Source organism: Astatotilapia calliptera, chromosome 16, assembly GCF_900246225.1.
Source record: "Astatotilapia calliptera chromosome 16, fAstCal1.2, whole genome shotgun sequence".
Classification (NCBI taxonomy): domain Eukaryota; kingdom Metazoa; phylum Chordata; class Actinopteri; order Cichliformes; family Cichlidae; genus Astatotilapia; species Astatotilapia calliptera.
Window position 1 is genome coordinate 32,470,138 of NC_039317.1, and position 18,940 is coordinate 32,489,077.

Below are 18,940 nucleotides of genomic sequence, written 5' to 3' on the forward strand. Positions count from 1 at the left end.
ATCTGAATAGGACTTTGCCTTTTGGCCAAAGTTTGTTACTGTGAGCTACTCTTAATCTGATAAAAGCCCATCGTTGGTCTCCTTAGGCAAAACAGTAAGCCGGCGTTATCTCCGAGGGAGCTGTTAAGTAGATTACTGTGTATGCACATTCTGTGTGGAGAAACAGATGAAACTCCAGCGACTTCCTTGAATTACCTAATTATTAGACTATGCACATCTCAAAGAGCATATTTACCAAAGTAAAAATTCTCAGCAGGCCACGTCCGACCAACAGCACCAGCTGCCCAGAGAAGAAAAATACAACGGGTATTTTTGTTGTGTATTTTTCTGGGAGGTAAAGGTGTTAAACCAGCTGACACGAATTAGGAGTGAAAAGTGTGTCAGTAGTGAGAAAACACAACAGACCCTGAACGCTTTTAAAAATTCAGCCCGACCTCGCCCTCTGGCAGCGAGAACAAAACAACCTTTTATCCTTCTTGCGTTGCTCTTCTCTCTCCCCGTCTCCTTTTTCCTACTTTGGCCCACCGTGTTACTCGCTGTGTGTCTCTGCTACACTGCGCTGTATGTAAAATACATTTTTTCGTGTATGAATTTCATATTAGACTTTATGTTTTATGCAGAGAAACTTTCCTGACAATGCAGCTACTAAAATATTACTTCATTATAAAAACACCAGTGTGGGAGTTTGAGTTCTTTGTGTATGAGGATATCACACTGTGCCTCATTCTTCAGCCTCTTTTTTTTTGTGTTTTTGCTGCTGTCTCACTCGTTCTTATTTTCTGCCAACAGAAGTTGCCGAACTTGAAGCCAATCTTCCTAGTAAGTACTTCCACTTTCATACACACAGCATTTTTTTTCAGCTTCACGTTTTCCGCCAGTCAAAAGCGGCTGAAACTCTGACAACTGAGTAATTGGCCTAATTTGCCATAAATCCTCATAGTCTCCTTCTGGCTCTTAATTTCCTCAGTTATGGTATAAAGGAGGCAGGAAAGAAAACCAAGCCTCTGATGTGCTTCACGTTCTCTGTTTTTGACAAATTGCTTTGCTAATGTTAAGTGAAAGCTATTTGTAACCATACTTTAAGCCGTTATTAGATTGCCACGAAGTTATTCAGCAACAACCAGTAACACGATCATTTTACTTCATGGTTAAAATGTTTGTTAAGTGAGTGATTCATGGAAGACTACTTAGTCCAAATGACTAGGGATGGGTACCGGTGTCCGGTGCCATGATGGCACCGGTTCTGACATAAACGGTAGTAACCAGACCGAAAAGCAGCGCACATTTCGGTGCTTTTTTTTTCCTGAGCTGTGATACACTTCTAGCCAATCATTTTACGTTTCCGAGGATAGTAGGCGGGGCCAGGTACGTACGTTCTGTTAGAGCAGAGCTACAGATTAAAAATGCCCAAGGCGAAGCGGTCAAAGTCTGGCTGTACTTCATAGCAAAATATGCAAACTCAGCAGCCTGCAACAAGTGCTTTAAGCTGATACTGTGATACTGTCAAAGGAGGTAACACCAAGAATCCGATTAAACAGCTGGTGACGCATAGCGTTTTTTTTTTAAAAGCCGAGAAATGCGCCGTATTTGATAGCTTGCTGCGAGACCTCACACCGTGCACGTCGGGTGGGTTGCCAGTTATCGGACCCGGAGCAACATCCCCCAAAAACCCGAAGAGGAGAGTCCTGGCCCCTAGCCCTGCCAGTGTAGCAGAAATGATGAGGATGATGATGCAGCAGCAGCCGTTCTTCTCTGCGTGAGTAGCTTAATGTTGTTAGTGTGTAATTTACGTTGAGTAGGCTAACCACGTTATTACATTAATGCATGTAAGGTGAACTAGCAAACATCATCATAGCTACATGCGGCTGTCTTCTTGTTTGATGGCAGATGCTCCCTTCACCCTGCCAAAAAGGCTAAAATGACCAAAGAAAAAGAGGAAAACAGTTAAACATGAGAGGTTTAGGACAAAGTTTGTGTTTTTTCCATTGATTAAGCACTGCTTCCAGCCAAGAGTGATACCATATATGCCCCATAGCTGCAGAAAAGGCTAACATTGTTATCTTTTTACAAAAAAACAGCTGAACATGAGAGGTTTTTGGACAAAGTTTGTGTTCTCCATTCTTTAAGCACCGGTTCGAGCACCGTTTAAGCACCGGCACCGTTTCAAAAGTACAGATTTGGCACCGGTATCGGATAAAACCTAAACGATACCCATCCCTACAAATGACAGACTGGTGGATGTTTTTAAATGATAAGAGACAGCTTAGCATTATTTAGCTGCGCATTTTCAGCCAGCTCGTCGAGTTCGACCTCATAAATGTATCTGTGCTAAGCTGCAAGTGATTCATGTCTTTAAATATAAACAAAAGTGATGCAGGCCTGAAGACGTTTGCTGCTCGCTGTATTTCTGCCCTTAGGGGAGATATTTGTTTAAACAGACTTTACCCTTGGCTACTATTTTAGCACTTCCACCTCAGTATATCAGATCTTCTTTGGTCACTGCTATGTACAAGTGCAGAGTTCATCATGCTTGCTGTGGCTCAGACCAGGTTGCTTCTTTTTTTGGTTTTGTTTGTGGCCTGATGAAACTGATGTGTAGCTTGAGGGTCAATGAACAATGTGTCATGCACACGGAAACAGGAAAGTAACACCGCTGATTGGCTTTCTTAGAAGATGTTTTTGTGAGATTCAAATTTAAGACACAATTCAAAGAGTCCAAAAAAAGCACTAGTGAGTAGTTGCTGGAGGTAGGCGCTGCTGCAGCGGGTGTTCGCAGCTTATTTGATCTCTTCCTCATATGACAACCTGAGAGTTCTTCAAATTGCTTTTCAAACAATCACTACAGTTGCTGTGAGGTCATGCGGCTCTTAGATGAACAGCAGTGTGAAGCAGGAGGCGTTTATGTTTCTGCAACCTGTGCTGTACAATTAAAGAATGATAAAATAATGTTCTGTGCAAAGTGCTTTTTTTAAAGTAGTTTTTATTTATGGAAACCGGGCTTATGTGTAAAAACATATTAGGATTTAATATATGTTAGAGGTGGGAATCACCAGACTTCCCACTATACGATATTACCTCAATACTTCACTCGAGATACAATTTTATTGTGATTTTCCATCTCACTATTGGAATAACATATATTTCACTTTTTTATACTGCAAATTATCTCCCCAAGTTAAGCTTTTTCAGCATCTGTTTTGTCCAATAAGATTTTATCCAATCTGCTGATTACAAAGATCTAATTATTACATTTCCAATCAGCAACTTCAATTCAATGTAATTACATTTTATTTATTTATACAGTGCCAAATTACAACAACAGTTGCCTCAAGGTGCTTTATATTGTAAGGTAGACCCTACAATAATACTGTACATACAGAGAAAAACCCAACAATCATGTGACCCTTTGGGGACAGTGGGAAGGAAAAACTCCCTTTTAATAGGAAGAAACCTCCGGCAGAACGGAGCTTCCTGTTTTATAGGCTCCATGTTAGTATAAGAGAAAAGGAAGGACCAGTCAAAACAAATCGAGGACCATATTTCTAAACGAGGGGCTACCTCTGTAGCATGGACATGGTTTGGTTATGAAAAGTCTGACACGGACCAGAAAACTGTACAATGCAAATTATGCCGAAAACCGGTCCCCACTACAGACTCAAACACGACAAACCTCTTCTACCACCTACTCAAGAGTCGCGTAAAAGAGTACGGAGCGAGTTTACGGATGAAAAGCAAAATAGAGCCGTCAGGTGCTCAAAATGCACCTTAGACTTAAACGTTAAAACAAGCTTTTCCCCGCAGCACGCCGTGTAATAAATACTCACAAAGAAAATGGCGGCCGTTACAACTTGTATCTAAAACTGTAGTTTCACGGATCGGTCAAAACACTCGACTTCAGGTACACGGCGCTCAGCTGAAAACACTTCAAGTCGAGTTGCCCGAGATTCACAGAATTTACAGAAAATTTAAAATGTTTGTGATTTATATCGTTGTCTGGATGATAAATGTTTTATCAAAACATATCAATGTTGTTGTTTTTTTTTTGTTTGGTTGGGTTTGTTTTTTTTTTTTTTAGATGCAAAGTGCTGTTTGTTTTAGGAACTCCCGAGTGCTCATACCTCATTTGTTAAATATGTATGGACCACTACGTATCCTTTCTTTACGTCCCAGTATGAACGCTAAGATACCTTGAAGAGTATGAATTCATTAAATACGTAAAAACAACCCTCCCGGCTGTGAACACAGTGAGAAACACCAGTGTGAAGAACAGTGACAGATTTGTGTGCACAGTCTTTCACTTTTATATTTGTGACTTTCTTGGAATCACTTAAAGCAGAGAGCTTTGCCTGTTAAAGGCAATATGTTAAACGTAGGGTGGATGGGGAAATAAGAAGCAAATCAGATGTAAAAAAAACAAGGAGCACTCGTGGCTGATGGACTTCACTGAGGGAAGTTTTGTTGTCCAGGTGAAAGCTGGGATTCATCCACCGTGCAGTGAAGACATTTTTATTCTCTATAGGTTTACGCTCATAAACATGTCTTAATTGTAGCTGTTTACTTCATCACATAATTATTATTATTGTTGTTATTGATCCATTTATGTAAGTTTTTATTTGCAGCTTTTAAGACATCATTTTCATGTTTTGAGGTGAAGAAAGGTTATAAAAAAAATTGATGCTGTATTTAAATGCAATATGCAATCTTCTCATAGAGCAAGCAGAGCACTTTATTTCTCAAGGGCTCTTTAATGACACTGATTCAGACAACCAGGGTTTCATTAATTCTTTTCTAATCAGGGAGCAATGTGTGAAACACTTTATATTAACATTCTGATGCATTGACTGGCAGCCAGCCCGGTATAATTTGATCATCCTCTTCAGAATGAGTTTCTAGTTGGTGTGTGTGTGTGTGTGTGTCTGCATTACTCTGATATTATAACTTCCATTGTGCAGCACAGAGTAGTGTTACGGTGTGTGACCAAAGCCAATAGTGAGCACTGAGTATATATGCTAGAGCTGCTGGGGCTCATTTGCATATATATAATGTGAATGTGAAGATGGCAGTCTGGAGTCATTTTAAGACATAAAGGAATTATTTCTATCATTATTATTTAATCAAAAAGCTGGTAATTATGTAAGTAAAACAAATAAAAGGAGGAGTTATTTTATAGTTTTAAGTGTAGTACCTGTCCTTGAACACCAGGGGGGAATATGGTGCCACAGGGACTTTGAAATGCAAGGCAAAAACCCTGCACCAAATTAAGGCGGTATCAACATACCATGGTTAGAACAGATTGCAGTATGTCTTAGATTTTAATGCCTTTATTTGCCAGTAAGGCAAATATTCTTCTGTTTTTATTATCTGACTCTAATGACTCTTTTTTTTTTTTTCCTCTTTCCCCACATCGTTCGTGTCCAGGCACATGCAAAGCCAGTTTTCCAGATGAGGATAAGCTGCATCATTTTCAGCTGGCAGTGTCTCCTGGTAAGAAAATAAGAAAGCCTGTTTTGATCCTGCTCTAAAAACTGCTTTGGTACACCCTCAAAAAAAAAAAGTTGGTTCTTATTCTAGTTATAAAAGTTTTTAAATCTCTGTTTCACTTAAATTTACTTCACCAGCACATTTAAAGATGAAGTGGTGTAGTAAAAGAAGCTCTGACGGGGACGTTGTTGGGTTCAGGTGATTTAGTGTGAAGGAGAGGAGACTGCAAGTGTTTGCAATTTGTTTCTCAATCTCTGTGTGTCCTAAAGTATTCCTATTGAAAGGCACTTAAGCATTCTCTGTACTTTCACATTACCGCAGCACTGTCCTCACTCCCCAAGGCAGTTGTGCTTAATCAGCATTGTTTCAAGCTCAGCGGGCTACCTGTCGAATATTGTACAAACCAAACATAGTGGTGTGGGGTTACCTAAGTCTCCGGAGGCTCTCATGCGTCCCACTTCCTGCTTCCTCTCCATCACACACAAACTTTCTTCCAGCCCAAACCCAGTTTCTCCTTATCATTCTCCTCATGTAGCAATCTGTCTTCATTTTCATCAGTAAACATGCCAATCCATAGACTGAGAGAAATCTCAGTCATGTTGGAGCAATAGAAGGAGAGAAGCAAAGAAACAGAGCGGTAATAAATATATTATTTAAATATTTGTAGAATATTTCATCTAGCTAATAATTTAAGGAAGATGTCTTATTATGTTTTCACATTTCCCAACAACTACTCATCCAGTCCACATCAAAGCTGGCGGGTGTACGGCTTGGGAGTGAGTGGACTGAGGTCATGTGCATGAAGGATGGTCTCGGTTTGCAAGTTGTTTTGGAGAGTTCATTTCTGATGGTTTTTGTGAGCAAGGCTTTGTCCACATTTGCAACTTTACAAATACATGGTAACACAAGTCTTTGCATGAGTGACTCCACTGCAGCATCTCAAAGAACTCTTTATAGAAATTAATCAGATGATTATAACATTAATGACCGCGAGACTGCATGTTGTTCCTTGTATTCATAAAAATGACACCTCAGTGCATCAAAACATGGCAACAATGGGTTCTGAGTCCACCAAGCATCTGTGCATCAAAGGTCTTACTCCTACCTGTGTAGTTTTAGTAACATGGGGGGTTTAACCCTAAGTGTTAAGTTTGGTCTGGTTTTAGGTTTTAGGATAAGTGTTATGCTAAATTAGTTTTTTCATATGACAAGGCTTTTTGTCTTTTTCATTCACCATTCGTACATTATTCCTTAGATAAAATACATTTATTGCCGCAATCACAGACTAATAGAATAAATTGGAGGGACAAATACATTTTGTATAAGTTAAAAAAAAAAATATTGGTGCGATTTGGTCTAATCGAAAGCATTTGAATTGAGTTTGTTAGTAGCAGTTTTAAGCTTAAACATGACTTTAGAGAACTGTTATTTAACTTTAGGAACTCATCAATATTTAAACTTTTTTCTTTTTTTTACAATGGAATTAATTGTTTAGGTTTTTGTTTTTTTGTTTTTGTCGGGTCGGGCATTTAGAAATGAATTAATTTGAAAATTCTAAGCTGTCTCATCCTGTAATAAATGTGTGCCTTGTGTAATTGTGTGAAAGTGTAATTGTGTCTCGGTGATTCATCCACCTCTCCTCCACTGCAGTATGCACTGTAACGTTCAGGTTAACGTTCACAGAGGCCTTTGTAAGCAATATCTGCAGAGAAAAGCAAAGATCAGCAATTAGAGTAAAGCTTTGGTTTCGTGTTATTCTAAGAGGAGTTGATAAGGAGACTGAGTTCTCAGAAAAGGCTTGCTCAATTATTCAAAACCTTCTCTTCTGGCGTGCACCACCTCGGCTCCACCCGCACCGCGCTCGGCTATCACATGCTCCCTTTTGCCATTTCTGTTTTCTGTCTTTGTTTAATCTTCCTTTTCCCTCCTCCTGTGCGGCTCCCTCAGCCGTCCTGCATTTCCTCAGTTGTAACCAATGTGGTGTTTAAGACAACAGCCCTGATCATTTGCTGGTCGTTTGTATTTCATCTGTGAGAACAAACAAAATATTGCCTCTCGTCAAAACACAAAATACTAATAGCCAAATCTAAAAGCATTTAAGCACAGGCACGATTACAGGAGTACATTTCTCTATAATGCATGTTAAAGGATGATACTATAATTTGTGTGAGTTTGGTTACTAAAAAAATAGCATCAAGCTTTTCAAATTAATAAATGAATAAATGGTGGATTTATAAAGACGTGTCATGTTACAGGTGTGTTTCTGGCAAAGCTGTATGAATATTTGTCTTATTTCCATTGTTAGATTTTTCCTTTAAGAATGGCAGTGTAAAAAGCTGACGTTACCCATGAAGCATCTTTAATTTGTGCTTCAGGGAAGGTAATTGTAGTCGGGCCGGAAAATGAAAAATCAAATGCAAGAGGAACTTGCCTCCGGATGCAGGCTGTCTAATATCTCTTAGCAGCGTAAGGTAAAATCAGCTTGACTTGCTATGTAGAGCATTTTTAGCTCTAGGCTAAGCGATCCTTTGTTTTGCTTTTTTGCTTTTTTCCTCATGTTCTTTCATATTTTCTTCTCTTGTTCTCTATGTTTCTCATAGACCGTGGCACCGTTTACTCTGGAACAGTTTTCATGCTACAAGGGTTAAAACGTTGTTCTATAAAACTCACTGCTTTGGTTAGAAATGCATGAATACATTGTTCTGAAGGTAGCAGAGTGTGCTCAATCACTTTTTGTACCAAATGTGGAAAAAATATTCCTGAATCCTGTATTCATTTAAATGTTGGACTCAAAGGTTGTGCATCTTGGGCTCTGTGGTCTTCATTTTAAAGTCAACTCTCTGATTTGATCAACCTGTAAAGAAGGTAAAAATATATATATATCAGTCAAGTGTTTAGGCAATGACACAACATTTGTAGGTTTGACTCTGTGTACTGTCCCTCATAGATTTTGAATCTTAGTCATTTGGTTCAAATTGCACTGTTAAACATCATTGGAGCATTTATCTGAATATGAGCAGAAAGTGGAGCCCCGTGCACTCCAGAATTCATCCTTCTGTTTCTGAAAGTGCTCACGTCATCAGTAAACTCTAATCGCAGCCATACAGTGGGGCAAAAAAGTATTTAGTCAGCCACCGATTGTGCAAGTTCCCCCACTTAAAATGATGAGAGAGGTCAGTAATTTGCACCAGAGGTACACTTCAACTGTGAGAGACAGAATGTGAAAAAAAAAAATCCATGAATTCACATGGTAGGATTTGTAAAGAATTTATTTGTAAATTAGGGTGGAAAATAAGTATTTGGTCACCTCAAACAAGGAAAATCTCTGGCTCTCACAGACCTGTAACGTCTTCTGTAAGAAGCTTTTCTGTCCCCCACTCGTTACCTGTATGAATGGCACCTGTTTGAACTCATCATCTGTATAAAAGACACCTGTCCACAGCCTCAAACAGTCAGACTCCAAACTCCGCCATGGCCAAGACCAAAGAGCTTTCGAAGGACACCAGGAAAAGTATTGTAGACCTGCACCAGACTGGGAAGAGTGAATCTACAATAGGCAAGCAGCTTGATCTCATCCCGTGGGGTCAAAATGATCATGAGAACGGTGAGCAAAGATCCCAGAACCACACGGGGGGACCTGGTGAATGACCTGCAGAGAGCTGGGACCAAAGTAACAAAGGTCACCATCAGTAACACACTACAACGGCAGGGAATCAAATCCCGCAGTGCCAGACGTGTTCCGCTGCTGAAGCCAGTGCATGTCCAGGCCCGTCTGAAGTTTGCCAGAGAGCACATGGATGATACAGCAGAGGATTGGGAGAATGTCATGTGGTCAGATGAAACCAAAGTAGAACTTTTTGGTATAAACTCAACTCGTCGTGTTTGGAGGAAGAAGAATGCTGAGTTGCATCCCAAGAACACCATACCTACTGTGAAGCATGGGGGTGGAAACATCATGCTATGGGGCTGTTTTTCTGCCAAGGGGACAGGACGACTGATCCGTGTTAAGGACAGAATGAATGGGGCCATGTATGGTGAGATTTTGAGCCAAAACCTCCTTCCATCAGTGAGAACTTTGAAGATGAAACGAGGCTGGGTCTTCCAACATGACAATGATCCAAAACACACCGCCCGGGCAACAAAGGAGTGGCTCCGTAAGAAGCATTTGAAAGTCCTGGAGTGGCCTAGCCAGTCTCCAGACCTCAACCCCATAGAAAATCTGTGGCGGGAGTTGAAAGTCCGTGTTGCTCGGCGACAGCCCCAAAACATCACTGCTCTCGAGAAGATCTGCATGGAGGAATGGGCCAAAATACCAGCTACTGTGTGTGCAAACCTGGTAAAGACCTATAGTAAACGTTTGACCTCTGTTATTGCCAACAAAGGTTATGTTACAAAGTATTGAGTTGTATTTTTGTTATTGACCAAATACTTATTTTCCACCCTGATTTACGAATAAATTCTTTACAAATCCTACCATGTGGATTCATGGATTTTTTTTTTTTCACATTCTGTCTCTCACAGTTGAAGTGTACCTCTAGTGCAAATTACTGACCTCTGTCATCATTTTAGGTGGGGGAACTTGCACAATCGGTGGCTGACTAAATACTTTTTTGCCCCACTGTACATGCCTATACCATAACATTGATTCCACCATGTTTGATGTGATATGCTTCAGAGCGCTCTCCTTCTCCTTACATTTATCTCCCTGTCAATCTGGATAAGCCCTCATTGACTTGTCTAGGTTTCATGAAATATTTGCAATTTTCTTGACAGGTTAATTACTTTTTATTTTATTATATTTTGTTTTTATTGACAACTCTTTTGACTGTTTATTGAGTTGCAGTGAAAAGATCCCAAATGCAACACCCACAACTCCACAGCTGGCTTAACTTGTCATAAAATAACGAGGTAGCTGCCCTCACCTGATTGTGAAACTGCTCGTCATAGACTTGTCCAATTACTTTTGAGCCCCTGACAACAGGGAACTATGTACAAAAATGGCTCTTATTTCTAAACAGCTAATACAATACTTTTGTTAAGCCCCTGGATGTTTGACTTCAATCACATCTTGATTGTTTGTTTTAAAAGCCATCTGGCATGACTGGTTGGAGGCTGATGGGGAAAGAGAAAAGAAAGGAAAAGCGTAGAGACCAAGGACAAGATAAAAGTGTGTGTGAGAGAGAGGAGATGAAAGTTGATGACATGCAGTGGTGGCACAAACTAAGCTGGCAATTTGACTCAGAGGGCTTTTGAAAATATTACTTTTATATATTTAAACGTGTTAAATGGTGTGATTTTTAACAAAGAAAAAAATTAAAAAGGAAAAAAGGAACTCTTGTTGGCGTTTTATTCACAAAAGGCCTGATTTACTTTGCTCACCCATGGTGAGGAAATGCTGCTGCACTGATACTAATAACTTATCAGGCAAAATCCTGTAGTGGGAATGTTTTAATGAATAGAGCTTTGTGAGTCCTCTGAAAAGGAGATTATTTGTAAAGATCTAACCTTCATCTGTAATTAGTTTTAAATCATCTAAATCAGCAGGGCAAAACATCAGAAAATCACCTTTCAGATAAAGTCCTTGACAGTCACATATAATAGATCTGTAGGTCATTCTGGGAATTAAGCTGTATTACTATTCACTGTTCTTTCTCATATTTTTAGTAAACAATTACTTGTAAAAACATTTTTTGAGCAGCTCAAATCATCTCATACATATCACACAAAGTAAACGACACAAAACCAAATTAAGAACACATGAATACTCATCAAAGGAAACATAGCTGGTGCTGGATTGGCTTCCCAGATCTAATTGAAACAAGGCAGGTGGTAGACAACACATTAGTTAGGTCTGTTGTTATTTAGTTGGAATGTCTGTGTACTTTTGTTTCTTTTCCCATGAAACACTCTGTGCTGTGACCCCGTGCTCTTAGACCCCTCAGTCTCTGAGGAATGGGGACACCAGCAACACGACGGGGTGAACGCATTCTCACATGTCACTGTTATTATTATTAGAACTACAATGATGAGAGAAAATTGATGTACCAATCGCCTTGTCTTTGTGCTGCGTGGAAGCATAATTACAGTATTGTAATGCCCATTGTTGCTGCGTACAAAGTGTATGCGCAAGCCTGGAAGTGTGACTAAAGTTTGAATAAAGTAAAAGGGCCCAATCTTGATACAAAGTCAATTTTAAACATTTATTATGCTTTTCTAATTCGTTGCTAACTTCACTCACTTTTTGTTGCAGCCACGTCTTCAGATTTAGCCTCAGAATCACCACAGTTGGGTTTTTGTGTTTTCTGTTCTGTGATTTTTGGTTGTTAAGATGCTTGCCAGTGTTTGTTCCTTCCTGCTGTGAAGTTATTAGACTGATAAACACGGAGAACAAAAGTCCCAGCTAAGAGAGCAGTGAGAGGTGCTGTAGAGTAAACAACTGTTGTTTTTTTCCTGCTGAGACATGACCATAAGGAAGCTACAGCAGCTGCATAGTCATCAGAAGTTCAGTGATGTCCAGCTTGTGCACAGCTTTAAGTGGCGCCAGAACCATCTATAGTTTGGTGTCGCAAAGTGTCGCTCTGCTTTTCAGCATATTTTGAGTCATAGTCTCGTTCTTCGTATTACTATATTTATTTTATTTTTTTATTTTTTTACCGTCAGGTTTTCAACATTTAGATGATCCGTGTTTATGTCCTGTTTAAAATGCCTTTCAGTAAAACGGTAATTATCTGTAAACACAGACATGCACTGCAGAGATCACTTTTCCACACGCCGCCTTCCTAGGGGGAAAATCACAAATACAATAATTCGTCCGGGTAGGGCAATAAATTTTATGCTGCAATCAGCGAGTCAGAGGCTGTTGATCCCAATAAGGGTTGAATATTTGTATTGAGTAGGATACTCGGTGTGAAGGGCAAAGCAGACCGACCATGATGAAGGGCTGAGCTTTGTATCCCTTATTTAAATGTTAAGCTGTTTCTTGATGTAGGAAGAAAGCAATCTTCTCAGTGCCCTAAACAGGCAATAAGCAATATACATAATTATGTTAAATCATGTGATAATCATGGTTTACAGAAATTTGGAGTTCAGCTGTGAGATTATTTGTTTTAGTGTTCATGAGAAGTGTTTAGTCACAACAAATACTGATTGTTCCTGTGTACTGGAGACAGTCATGAATTATTTATGACCTCTGACTGCAGCTGTTAGAAAAAAAAAATACTGACTGTCATATTCTTACTCCTCTTGTTTTTATGGGAGGCTGTGTTAAAAAAAAAAAAAAAATCTTTTTGTTACTTTGCCTTGTTGGTTTTGATTCCTTAGCTTTTTCTTTCTTTACTCCTTCTTGCTAATGTTGAAGCTGCGTTTCTCTATGTCAGTTTCTCTGTTTGTGTCTTTTACCTTTTAAAATACAGAGGAGGTTGTTTGCCGTCTAATTAAATCGCACCGCATTGTTGCATTGAATAGAATTTAACAATGTAATAATGTTTGAATAGAAACAAGTGATAAAAACTCTGTAAATAAAGCCAGACATGTTGACTATACTGAGCCAAGACTGATTTTTAGGAAGTATATTTCAGATCTCTCTTTGTTAGAATTGCATTGGGAAGGAAACTTATTGCTGATTACGTTTCTGGAACATCCCTAATTGTATTACAGTGGAGCTGATCCACAATATCAGAAAATCTTGAGTACACACACACACGCGCACACACACACACACACGGATCATTTAATGGTCAGTTACCAAGGGTTTTTTCCATCCCTTGTCTCTCTTACCTTAATTTCAGCAGGTTGTCAGGAGTGACAAGTCCACCTTTGTGACAGGCTCAGTAGCCATTTCTTTTTTTCTTTTTTTTCCCTTTTGTCTTTTTCCTTTTTCTTTTTTTTTTTAAATTTTTTTTTATAACTTTGAATCTGACCCATGTCTCCTTTTTTTTTTTTTTTTTTTTTTTTTTTTTTTTTTTCTCCTGTGATCCGTGATGGTACCATATTTAGTGCCTATCCTTTTCAAAGCATCTGGCCCCATAAGGTGAGAGCAGAAATGTAAATGTCATCCGGCTAATTAAAGACCCTTTAAACAGACCCTATGTCTGAACAAGCCTTTAATGAGCTTTGAAGGCTACATGAGGATGTGAGAGTGTGTGGAAAACTGGACCAAAAACTTTCCCCACCGTAGACCTCCCTGCATGTAGCTCAACTATATTTCACAGTAATTGGTCTTCCAAGAAGAAGAATCAGAATCAGAATACTTTATTGATCCCTGGGGGAAATTATTTTTTGTTACAGTGCTCCATTTTAAACCAACATTAAGACAAGACAGACAATACGCTAACTAAGAATAGTACAATATATACATATATATACATACATATATACATAAGTCACTTATAAATAAGTGTGAGATAAAGACATATGGGGAAGAAGAGCAGTGGAGTGAAAGATTGGGGGTGAAAGAGCCAAACTAAAGCAAAAGTGGACCTGGAATGTTAAACGCAGTGTGATTGCAGTCCAGGGGGGCGTGGAGGCATTCATGTGTTTCCACTGCTAAAGCTGGCATGCCCAGTATGAGGATGACCTAAGCGACTTTGAATGAGGGTTCATTGTAAGGGCATGGTTGAAATGAGCTTCAGTCATAAAAACTACTCGGCTGGATAGTTTTTCCATTAGCAGCTGTGACCGCAGAGGCCTCTGTATTTAGATTTACAGGAAGGATGTCAGTAAATGTGAACCAACTCCTATTTTTTTTGATGACCGTACCTAATTGATGTCAGAAATTGTGGTTTGGCACTGTGATCACATGTACACTGTGTCTGTGTGATGTGTTGAGGTCAGTGCAGTACGCTTCAGCAAAACTAGCCATCAAGAGTTAAATAGAGAAGGATATTTAATAAGGCTGCAATGCATAAACGTCTCATTACAAAGACAAATGCACATGTAAGAGTTTACTCCTCAGTGGAGATGTGGGGAAAGGAGATGTGGTCAGATACGTCATCCTTCACTGTGGTCCAGCATGTTTGGCCCCTACAGTGACGGGATGCTGATGGTATTTTGCTGCCATGTTTTAGTTTCCACTTGTCTCTTCAGAGAGAAGAGGTCACAGCAAATCGATACAGAGTTGCCCTGGGTGATCACCTTTTATCCTATGATGAAACATTTCCATCAATGATAACTGTCCTTTTTAAATCTTTTTTTATCACAAAGATGGTTCTCCCATCTCCAGGGCATCAGGGGTCAGGCAGTGGTTTGATGATAATGGCATGGATTGTTTGCTATATCTTCATGTTTCAAATCTGCCAGTTAAAGGTTAATGAGATTTTAGGCTGGTGTGTCAGGCAGAATTCTTAAGATCATCAAAACACCAAAGAAAGGATGTATTTTTGGAAGAATGGTTTTCTGTTAGCTCCAACCATTTAATGCAACTGTTTAATGCAAACATTGTCATGTTAAGTGTGGGCCTGTGAGAGAGAGAATCAAAATTATATCTCACCATTTCAAGGAAACTTGTGATAATAATATTTCTAATGGTCTAGGAGAAAAATACTGAGGGATTTATTAGTGATGGCAGCTTGCATTTAGCTGCATTTATTAGTGCAGATAGAATGAAGGGCATTTCCATCTTTCTTTTCCACTCCTGTCACTGATGACAGAGTCTAATGTGAAGAATGACATTATCAAGGTGGAGCAACATTAAAGTCCAATAGTACTGACACAGCATCAGTCAAGTGTGAGCACGGTAATCTGGGTAGTGTTATCCCTGGGAATTTGAAGTAAAATTATAAAATAATCGCTTAACAATACCTTACGTATCTTAACCTTAGTCTCTGCAAGAGCTGCTGCACAATATTCTCACATATTGAAATTGAAAAATATTTTTTTCCTGTTGTATTTTGGGTCAGTCTTTTTAAACAGGTACTGAAAGCCCTCTTCTTTTTGTTTTTCTATCAGGATTCTCTGTCTGTCTGCTTTCCCTGGCATATGGTGCGCTGCTAGTGATGCTCGGTGGGGTCTTTTGTTTATGTTTGGGTTGCGCATCGCCAGCTGTTAGCATCTTGTTCTCGCATTCCTTCATAACCTGGTTCACTGACGCCACAAAATGTCACATAAAACTGACACTCTTATTATCGTGGACAGTGTGATGTGGCACAGCTCTTGTCACGTGTTTGCTAAAGTTCTTGTTTTCAAGGTCATTTTTACTGAAGTCTTTCTGAATTCAAATACTTCTATTGTTGTTTTATTTTTAAGTCCTGATCACCAACACTGAATGAATGTGATCTCTTACCAAGAATCAGTATTCATGTAGATGACTGAAAATCTCCTTTCTTGTCATCCTCTTTCCAGATGAGGGTTACTACCAAAGTGGAAGGTTTCAATTTGAAATAGATGTCCCTGAAGCCTATAACATGGTGGTGAGTAGTCAAGTTTCTCTCCTGTGGGCTGGTTTGAAAAGCACATTTCTGTGCCCGTGGGTGTCTCTGTGTTAGCCTGCTCACCTCTTCCTTTTGTTTGTTCTTTCACTCATTCTTTTCCTACCAAGCATTTATTCTGATACTCTTCTGTGTAAGTGTATTTATTCTGTGTTGTTTTTCTCCCTTTGCTCTACATTTTTTCACACAATCATTATTTGCTCCACACAAGTATATGCAGCACTTCATAATAGCTTCACAAATCCTTCTGCATAAAAAAGCAATCATTTTAGCTCATTTAGATCTTAATGTAAGGAATGTAGTAATAATAATAATAATGCATTTTATTTATAGGCGCCTTTAAAGACCCTCAAGGTCACCTTACATTAGTGCAACAAAATAAAAACACGAGGTAAATGAAAAATAAAAAATGTATGAAAATATAAAAGCTCAACAAGGTAAAAAGAGAATAAGACGGAATCATCATGAAGGGTATGCAATTTTGAATGGATGGGTTTTAAGACGTGATTTAAAAGTAGAGAGTTTGTAGTCTGGGGGTCTGGTGGAAGTGCATTCCAACGTCTCAGGGCAGAATAACTAAAGGCTCTGACTCCCATGGTAGTCAGGTAAACAGGTGGAACAGATGGAAGGGAAGCTAAAGAAGAGCGGAGTGTACGAAGTGGTGAGTGCGTATGGAGAAGATCAGATAAATATGGAGGAGCGAGGTTATGAAGCGCTTTGAAAGTAAGAAGCAGGATCTTGAAATCGACACGGAGGTGAATTGGAAGCCAATGGAGTTGTTTAAGTCTAATTCTGAAAATAATACATGCAGCTGTATTTTGAACTAACTGCAGTTTAAGGAGAGATTTGTGAGGTAGACCATAGAGAAGTACAGTAATCTAAACAAAATGTGACGAGCATTGGCAAGTATGGCAGTACTGTTTGGAGTGAGTGAAGGTCGAAGGCGGTTAATAATACGAAGATGAAAATAAGTTTTGATTTGGTTCCTGTTAGAATAAATTCTGGGAGCTTTTTGCCATTAAGTTTAAGAAAATTGTGAGTAAACCAAATCGAGATTTCTCTTAAACAATCAGAAATGGATGTGGGTGGGAGAGTAGCTGTGGGTGTGGAAGATAAGTAGAGCTGGGTAGGGCTGCCACAAACAATTATTTTGATCGTCGACTAGTCACCGATTATTTTTGCGATTAGTCGGCTAATCAGATCATCATCCATTGGACATAAAACATACAGCTTATTGCACCAGTAGCATCTGCTCTTATATAACTATCATTAGCTTACAGCTTTAAGTGTTTAAGGTCTGTGCTAACTAAAAATAAAGACAAGATGATAGTTTATTAAATTTTAATGACATTTGCAGATTGTTTCGTTGGAGTTTAATAAACTCAGCCGTCTGCTCCTTGCTAACTAAAATATAAAAGGACACTGGAGTAAATTCTCGAGTATCTCACACTTCTGATAATCAGTTGTCTGCTTGACGTTTATTCAGCTGTGTAAAAACTATAACTTTAATCTCAGCCAAACAGATTTACTCAGGAACAAATAAAATACTAAAAAAAAGCCAAACAATAACATTTTTCAGTTATCTAAGTGATTTTAATAATTGACATTATCATGACTAGTCGACTAATCGTGGCAGCCCTAGAGCTGGGTGTCATCTGCATAGCAGTGAAATTGGATGTTATATTTCTTGAAAATATTACCTAAGGGTAGGAGATGGATAATAAAGGGTAAAGGACCCAGGACAGAGCCCTGGGGTACACCAGAGTTAACTGGAGTAGATGGGGATCTGTGAGTGAGTAATTGAACAAACTGTGAACGGAAACGGAGATATGAGGTAAACTAGGCGACTGTTAAGATGCAAAACTGTTTTGTTTTTTTTGTTTGTTTTTTTTAAATGCCTACATTTATTACTGGCTTGACTCCAGCAGTTAAACTGAACTATCTTTACAAATGATATGATGCACTAAATTAATAATTGCTGTATCTTAGTAAGGTTAGCTGTGAGTCTGTGCTCGCAGGTTGTAAATATGGCTTTCTCCTCATGGTAGAGCCAGAATAAAGTCGGGGGTTAGAGACGGAATTAATGAACACATAAATACACTCATACATGCTGTTTATGGAGCAAATTACAATTCTCAAATAAAATCTTTATACATCAGTAGTATAAATTTCAAAACTTCTACGTTGCTCATTCTTGAGTTATCATGTTGACAAACTTGCATGTCCGCATCGCCCGCTCGGCAAGCTGACTATAATACTCTGTCAGCCTTTTACGGCTGAGGGCTAAACACCTGTTAATCATGGGAAAAAAAAAGCTTTTAATTTTGACATGTATCTCTGACCTGAAGCGAGGCTTTCTTATGAGCTGTGTAGCTGTAAAATCTTGCTCATGGACAGATCCTTCCTGAATAATCACCAAGAAAAATAATTTCCATGAACAGTTAATCAGATCGACTTTACGACTCAAAATGTCAGCTGTTAGGGGAATAATAAGTGGGTTTATTCATTATCAGACTGACACTCACGTCTTTTTAAAAACAAATTCTTTCTAATCTGAACTGATACAAATGTTCACCTTGCTGTTGAACAAGAAGTTCTTGATTATAGGTTTTTAAATGTAAAAAATAATCTGCTAATTTCAAATGGCCTAAAATGTTACATTAGTTGATCTATTGATAAACTTTAACTGAAACACAATCATAATTAATGGTCAGTCATTAAAGGACAGTCAGTTGCACTGTGCTTTTCTAGTCTTACTGACCAGTTAAACAGTATTACAACACAAGCAAAGAGAAGCATTTTCAATAACTGTTAGATTTGTTCCAGAAATACCCCCTCACTTTATTGTAATCCAGTTCCTGTTAGATGTGAAGTATCAATACTTGTTTATGTTTAATAGCTTTGTCGTCTCCAAATGCAATAGTTGGTTGTCACATGTAGGTACTCAAAATGTCAAGATGGGATTGACATCAGTGTAAGACTTAACTTCATGATATAGAAACAAGTAATTTGAGAAATTAAATCCATATAATTTA

General features: G+C 38.8%; 1 protein-coding gene across 3 annotated transcripts in view; it reads left to right on the plus strand.

The window, feature by feature from the left end:
* The window catches only part of ube2f (ubiquitin-conjugating enzyme E2F (putative)), a 52,593-nt gene that overhangs the window by 4,931 nt on the left and 28,722 nt on the right, over positions 1-18,940 (plus strand). For all 3 annotated transcript variants that reach the window (XM_026144148.1, XM_026144147.1, XM_026144149.1), the window contains 3 exons: positions 790-819; positions 5,419-5,484; positions 15,820-15,887. In XM_026144148.1, coding sequence (XP_025999933.1) covers positions 790-819; positions 5,419-5,484; positions 15,820-15,887 — 164 coding nt within the window. The remainder of the gene's footprint in view (positions 1-789; positions 820-5,418; positions 5,485-15,819; positions 15,888-18,940) is intronic.